Below are 8,101 nucleotides of genomic sequence, written 5' to 3' on the forward strand. Positions count from 1 at the left end.
GATAAATCTGTCAGGCTGTTCAGCTGCTCTTCTCTTTATTTTCCACTTTCAGCACTTTAAAGAAAATAATTGCAGAGGGTAGAAATATGTAGCTCTTAACCCTCCCCCGCACCCATCATCTATGCCTGCAAGCCAGCCATCAAGCTTGTGCTCGACAGTATATGCATGCTAAAAATGAGAGGGTGTAGCATGCCGCCCTAATCCTCCGCGGCTGACATTTCAGCGCCCTTCTGAGTCCTTCTCCCCCCCCGCACACACTCTCTTTTCACATCAAATGGATTTAGTGCAGCTGAGTGAACTGTCCTTAGATCTTCCTAGGAGAGGCTGAGCATAAGCTAAGAGGCATGTAGTTCAGCAGCATATAAGTCATGTATCCCTCTGTTCACTATTCACAATTCTGTTAAAACTTGCACAGCACTAAGGATATGCTCTGACTAGATGTCACCTCAGGGAATAAAGTCATTTATCTAGATTACTTTTTCCTCTTCTTCCTTGGCTTTTAATTCCATACCTACAGGCAAGTCAGTAAGTCATTGCTCACATGTATTAAATGTATTTAAGGGGTGCAGGCCTTCAGGGACTGCCTGGCTCTGTTGCAGTCCGTTTCACTTAGTCTTGACAGTGGATTCCTTCTTCTGACACAGGACGTTTTCCTTTGCTGCTTTGACCTTACGTGTTGGTTCTTTTCAAAACTGAAGGTGAGGGTTATGTAAATTATGGGCTCTCCTGAATCTGGAGCAGGGGTGGAAATGCTTACCCCAGCCTCGTTCACAGCATTGCCCCATGGCTGCACACCTATGACGCTGCAGATAGGGAGTCTTCATGCTGCCCTACACTGTGCAGACAGGTAAACTGGTCTTGTGCATTTTTTTTTTCTAACCAGACCACCGTTCTGTAGATGAGTCCATGACCAATCAGGCTGGGAGAAGACAGGCAGAACTGTGCCATTTCTGACAAATTGAACAATGTAAAATGAAGGGCTGCAACTGCTGATATAGGTGATTGATAATCCACTTTTGCTACTATACATGGATGGTTGGTAGCAAGGCAACTTACGTTATTACACTCAATTCAGGTAATCGTGTAATAGCATAGGTAATAGCATGTGGAAGCTAAATATGAAGAAGTTCTGTTCCAAAAGGTCTGAGGTGTTTATATGACTCCATCTGCTGAACTGCTATAAATATAGGAAAGCAATACAGGCTCTCACTAAATAGAACACTCATATCTGAACGCATTGAAAGACCACAATGATATCTAATTTGGCTAGCTTTTACAGGAAAGCAAAATGTCAACAAATGAGAAGTCCAAGGCTAGTTCCTTTTTTCACTGAGCTGGACCACAGCTTTTTAGAAAGAGATTTGAATCTGAAACCCCTTAAAAATTCCAAGTGGTGGATGAAATTTCTCAAAATTCAGCTGATTAGATCCCATGGTGAATTAATTCATTGCAAAAAATGTGCACCTAGTTTCTTTCTCTGCAGTCACTGAATCTGTGTTGTTTGTTTTATTAGACTAGTAAACCCAATATATGCTATATGTAGGTATTCTTAAGCTGTTCAAATTACTTTCAGTTTGTTTCAGACTGAAATCTGGCTGAACCAGTCTTTCAATATCAAAATCCTTCCTTAGAGTACCGTGAACCACTGCATTGCTCTGGTATCTTGGGTTGCTTTGTTACCTTGTTTACAAGCCTTGTAAACCCACACTTTTTGGCAGCTTAATTTCCCTCAAACTATGTTTATTGCTATTTCTGGCTTTCTTTAATGTCGAACCACTCGTATTTAGTGTCACATACTTTGGTCATCTTGTGTACACCGAGTGTCCTGGAATGATGTTATGTTCTTGTCCAAAAGAAGTCTTTGATGAATGGATACACTCATGATTTGCCACGTGAATCCAGAAAAGTTTTTAGTTTTGAAGTATCCTTGGCTGCAGTACATGGACCACCTCTCAGTGCTATCAGGTGCCACGCTAGCTTCGCCCTGCCCTGATGCTGCAACCCTACCCTGGAGTGCTGATGGATACATGAGCCTTCTTTTCCCAGAGCTAGGGGGCTGGTTCCTTCTGCGTATTTTGCCTACCTGTCTTGTTGCTCTTGGACCTTGCTGGCAACACTCCAAAAACCAAGGTCTCTCTCCTTCTTGGAGCAGGAACCTGAATGAGCCAGGCAGCTTTCCAGAAGGCCCCTTTTTGCACCTCCAGTATTTCCTGATTTGGTAACTTCTGTTTAGCATAAATAAAACTTAACTTAATTTAAGCTGTTTATCTGTAATGTATTTTAACTACGTGGGAACTTATTTTGAAAGGTCATCATATAATGTTGCCTATATTATTTTAAACTAAACGCTGTATCTGGACATACTAAGAGTTATGACGGGTTTACAGGAGTACTGTGCTATACAAGGGCATGCACATCTTGGTGGAGTATCTCTTCTTCTCTGGACTGAAGATTAATGAAGTCTCTTCAGTTGCCTTTTTTCCTAAGGGCTTCCAGGCATGTCCTGGGGATACTGCATTACCTAGAAAGGAACAGCAATTTTCTTGCCACCTGTCTGAGCTGTGTCACAGAGTCAATCTCCGCACTGTTCTTCTGGAAAATCTTTCATCTAGTTTGACAGCAGCATTTCTCCTTTCACAGGGCACTAGAGGGTCTGTTCAAGAGTCCTGAACCTGCTTCCTCTTTGCACTCTATTAACACCATCTTCCAGGGCAGATCAACCTTCTGCTTTTGTCTGCATTTTTTAATAAGCTATTTGATCAAGTTTACCTCTTTGTTACCTTTCAGCTTCCTGCTTTAATCTTTTGGGCAAGATAGTGTCTGCAGATAAATGCTGTTCCTCCCAAAGAATCTGTACAAACGGTGTCAGTACATTTTATGGACAAAGTGTCTTATCATGGCCACTTTCTTATGTCTGAGTGAAAAGGGGTGGGGAGGCAGCATCTTTGATTTGGGAAACATAACACTGGCATTGGCAAGTTTGAATTTCAGCTGGTTGCAGTAGTACAAATTTTCTAGGAATCAAAAAAAGAGATTTGTTTGTATATATCCATCTCAGATCCTGTTGTTGTTTTTAACAGAACTGTCTGATTGGTCCTTTGTTGTTATTTCCTGATTGTGGTGACTTTTCCATGGTTTCCTAAGGTTTTCACCAAGGTCCATCTTCTTTGCAGGTAGATAATACTCTTGATCCCTGTGTCAGGCAGTGAGATAAGTAATCTTAGAATAAGCCAGGCCCTTCGACTGTTCTGTGTGACATTCACTTTCTATCAGCTTTGGGCTTTCCGTCGATGGCCAGATGCCTTGCTCCATCTCAGTGTTCATGGTTCCTTGGGTCAATCTGAGATGTGAAAGATTCTCTCTTTACTGAGTAAATTGCCTGGTTTTGTGGCCTCTGCAAAAAGTGTCTTGATTCGGTATGGAGTGCAAGTACTTAAGCAGTGAGTTGCTCTTCCTCTAACCATCAAACCAGCCTTTCACTGGTTTGCCTGATTTGCAGAATACTTAAGATCTTAGAATCACAGAATCATTCTTATTGGAAAGGACCTCAGGACGTCATCTAATCCAATTCAGACCTTCAGAAAGCATATGTGTAGATGATTACAGACATCTCACCACCCTCTTCGTCATCAACATTTGATGGGAACCAGGCCTTTCCAGCTCCAACAGGAATGGATGAAGTTTGGGTTTCGGACTGTTGCCAGCAAGGTCCACTTCTTTGCAGTTCATTTGCCCAACTCTTCTAGCTTTCTCATGGAGAACCTGTCTGTGAGTTTGGACCATAGATTAGAAGTCAAATCTGAGGACTTGGTGAGCTGCCACTTGAGTAACTCCTCTGAAGAAGTCCTTTCAGAAGTAGATGTCTTTACTGCCAGTATCTACAAAATGCCATGTGTCTTATCTGAGAAGGCCAGGGATCCCTCTCAGATGCACTTTTCTACTCATGGTCAAAGATCAAATGTATTTTGTCCTTTTCCTCAAATCCCTTTCTTTTATGGGCTGTCTGAAGCTTGTTGAGAGAGTGTGCACTGGTAATTCTTTTTGCTTAAGCTTGGCCTTGGCAGTTCTGGTTCCCAGGCTTGCTTTGGCTGTCCACGTAACTTGAGGTTTTGGCCACATTTGAACCTCCTGTCCAGGACTTGAGTGAGCGCTTCATCTAGCTCACTGTGTAGGCGGTATCTGGTTCTCTAGGGTAACTGTTTGTGACCTTCTTCTCTTCGAGTGAATGTCGCGGGGAGCAGGAAGGTACTAAACAGATACACTCTGCTAATTGCACCCATAGCATTTTTTTCATCTTTGTCTAGTCCATCCCCCTGCTCTGACCAAGCACGATCGACTAGAACAGGTTGCTCTGGGTCATGTCCGGTTGGGTCTTGAATACCTCCAAGGATGGTATAACCTCCATGGACAGTCCCTAATGGTGTGTGATCACCCTTGCAATGAAAAGATTTCTCTTCTGTTTTCATGGAACTACATTTCAATTTGTGCCTGTGACCTCCTGCCCTGCCAATGGGCACCACGCAGAAAAGTCTCTCTGTTCTTCTTTACTCCCTCCCATCAGGTATTTATACACATTGGTAAGAGTCACCCTTCCCTCCCCAGTCCTGAGTCTTCTCTACTCCAGACTAAACAATCTTACCTCTCACAGCCTCTCTTTGTATGACACATGCTCAAGACCTTTAATCACCCTTGTGACTCTTTGCTGGACTCTCTCTGGTATGTCTCTGTCTCTCTTGTACTGCGGAGCCCTGAACTGGACACTGTCCTCCAGGTGTGTTATAACTGAGAAGAGGGGAAGAATCATGTCCCTCGATCTGGTAGCAACATTCCTCCTAACAAAGTCCAGCATGCTGTTGGCCATCTTTGTTGCAAGGGCCCATTGCTGGTTCACATTCAACTTGTCCTCCAAGACCCTCAGGTCCTTTTCTGCAAAGTCACTTTCCAGCCAGTTGTCCCCCAGCCTGTACTGGTGCATGGGGTTATTCCTGCTTAGGTGGAAGACTTTGCATTTCCCTTTGAACTGCATGAGATTTGTGTCGGTCTGTATCTCCATCCAACTGAGGTCTCTGAATGACAGCACCATCATCAAGTGCATGAAACACGCCTCCCAGTTCTATGTCATCTGCAAACTTGCTGAGGGTGCAGTCTGTCCCTAAATCCTGTTTGTTAATAAAGAGGTTAAACAATATTGGCTCCCATATGGATGCCTGGCATATACCGCTAGTGACTGGCCTCCAACTGGACTTCATGCCACTGATCGCAACCCTTTGAGCTCAGCAGTTTAACCAGTTTTCAGTCCATTGCACTGTCCCAGTTATTTAGTCTGTACTTATCAGTAAATGACACTTTGTTTGTGTGGCCACCTGGAGTTGTGGTCACGCCTTTATCAAGTACTAGCCATTCTGGAAACATCCAGAAATCTAGGAAGAGAGGTGGCTGAGTTGTCACAGGACTATAGGATAAATGAGGTCAGAAGGGACCTCAAGATGTCATCTAGTCCAGCCTTCTGCTTAAGCAGGATCAGCCACGTGGTCAGACCAGAGTCCTTTGGATGGGGAAGATCTGAGACCCTTTGTCAGGTGAGAGTCACAGGCTTAGCCTTATAGTGTGGATTACACATGTGGATTCCCCCGGAGAAAGGGGGCTTCCAAGTAATCAGTGTTCAGGGTGTGTGGCCCATGTGCACGTACTCCTATCCCAATTGCCTTCAGCCTTTCTGACAGAATCATAGAATCATTTAGGTTGGAAAAGACCTTTAAGATCATAGAATCCAACCATAAATGTAACACCACCAAGTCCACCACTAAACCAGGTCCCAAAGGCCACATCTACACATAGAAACAGGAGAACTGAAATAGTGACAGGTGAGCCAAGTGTCGACTGGGAGAGATTGTGGAGAAGATTTAGGCTAGAGGGATACTGCAGACACCACCTTTCTAGTCTGTTGTTATGTGGCACAACAGTCCCTCTCTTACGACCCATGTGTTACACATTTCAAACATTGCTTTAGGTAGTGGGGTAGCCTTTCTTTTCTTCTGGGATCCTGAAGATTACCAGTATTCCTTTGCATGTTAAAAACCCAACTTAATAACTTGGTGATCCTCTGTAAGTTCCTTTAGATCATCTTGTTTCAGTGAATTTATTTTTCTGATCTAAAAATAGTTCAGTAGTTGGTATTGAGGTATTGGCCTTGCTGACATATTTCAAAGTGATAGGAAGTTATAAATTTTTAGGCTTTTTCTTAGCACATAGCAGAAATTTTCATTGGCTGTTTCTTCCCTGCCTGCATCACTGGTAATACTGCTGTTGGGTTTTTTTTGGTGTTGTATCTTCTTCCAAGCTGTTTTTAAAGACGTTTGTGTTGCCCTCAAATGCAGTGATCGTGGTTTTAAATAGATGGCTTCTTCACATCTGGAATTGGTGGAAATTTTCCTTTAGGAATATAAAACATGGTAGAGGAGTTCAAGAGCCCTTGTTCTGTCTCTTTGGTGGGAGGCCAGGGCACATGCTGAAACTTTGCTTCCCCCCTCCAAGGAAAAGTCCCAGTTTTATGTTTTAGTAGAGCACTTGCCTGTTTATTACCAAGTGGGTGATAGAGCTGGGAATCTTGCAACCAGTCAACTTCATAGTACTGAACATTTACTGAATGTTTTCAGAATGACCCCCTGTATTTTCGACAGTGTGTTAAAGATTCAAGATGTTGATGAAGATCACAACAGAATGGACAGAAGTTGGAGTTTCTAGGCCAAATGAACTGTTGCAATACAACACGGAGATACTCTGAGAACCAATGGTCTCTGATTTCCAAATGTTTGTAGTCCTAACTCATTGTATCTTGCTGTAGGCATGGCAATTTGCCTAGTCTTTTACTTTGGAGTGCAACAAGCCCATGCATAAGCACAAAGGGCTGATGCAGTTATACAGAAGTTGTGTCTTCTGATGGCAGCCTGAGTCTCTGTCTCTTTAGTAGCCTTTCCTCCCACTTCCCTGTTGTCTCTGTCTCAGTGTTGGGGGAGAGGCAGGACTGATCTTTAGGGGATGTTCCTGGTTGATGGAGCCACAACACAAGTTGGTACTGCAAGTTCTGGAAGTCTTTTGCTGTGATTCAGCTTTCCCTTATGTGCTAACCCACCACGTGCAGCTCTGCTCCTCTGGTGCTTTGCTGCTGGAGCTCTAAGGGGGAAGGAAGACAGAGGAAAATTGAGGACATCTTCAGCCCCTTCTGCTCCCGACTGTTTTATTTGCTGCCCCAGGTCTGGAAAGGGGGAGATAGAAGCAGACACAGAGTGGGCCTGGCTTGTGCAGAGCCAGGCTAGAATTGGCAGTGTGGGATGAAGCTAGTGTGCAGATTGCCATCAAAACAGAAGCACCTGGTAGAAATGCTTGTGTGTGTTTCTAGTCTGGCTCATCTCCTAGCTATGTGAGCATGCTAAGTTCGTGCTAATAATTTTTTTTTTCTCTTGATGCAGTGCTGTATCTGCACTACTTAGCTGCAGAACTTCTGGACAAGCAGGCTGATCTCTGGCCAGGCCAATGCATGGGCAAAGCACACACACACATGCATCTCTAGCTATCTTCGTGGCCTCATTTTCCCATTGTGCTACTTGGAAGATTGCATCATATTAATGGAGATCTGTTTTGTTTGGTGTTTAGATGGATCCTGAGTATCGGGTGAAAAAATTCTTGACTCTTCTGAGAGAAGAAGGAAAGTAAGTACTTTTATTTTGAAGCATTGATTAAAATTCTCTTCTCCACTCAGAAACAAGCATCTCTTTGAGGGGAACCTGCAGTGTAGTATATCTGATCTCATTGTTGGCCCCTCCTATATTTACAGAACTGTGTATCAGATCAGTTCTCCTTATAGCTATATGCCAGTTGTTTTGGGAGGGGGGAGGTCCTGAAGAATTTTTGAGAACCTGCATGCCTGAATTCTCTGCTTTTCTTAATTTACCTGCGACTTTAAAATATAAGTGAGGTATCGGACCACAATTTAGCTTTCTTTAACTAAAGTAAATCAGAAGAGATTCTGCTAGAGTTAAAATCCAGCTGTTTATCTAAAATCTGGAACTTTGATTTCTTGTATTTCTTCTGTCTGAGAGAA

The 8,101-nt window shown here is 43.3% G+C and overlaps 1 protein-coding gene across 1 annotated transcript in view; it reads left to right on the forward strand.

Moving 5' to 3' along the window:
- The window catches only part of NSF (N-ethylmaleimide-sensitive factor), a 69,669-nt gene that overhangs the window by 59,724 nt on the left and 1,844 nt on the right, over positions 1-8,101 (forward strand). The window contains 1 exon segment of the mRNA XM_009328391.1: positions 7,654-7,709. Within this exon segment, the coding sequence (XP_009326666.1) occupies positions 7,654-7,709 (56 nt within the window).

This window comes from Pygoscelis adeliae, unplaced genomic scaffold (genome assembly GCF_000699105.1).
Source record: "Pygoscelis adeliae isolate BGI_AS28 unplaced genomic scaffold, ASM69910v1 Scaffold97, whole genome shotgun sequence".
NCBI classification, from domain to species: Eukaryota; Metazoa; Chordata; class Aves; order Sphenisciformes; family Spheniscidae; genus Pygoscelis; species Pygoscelis adeliae.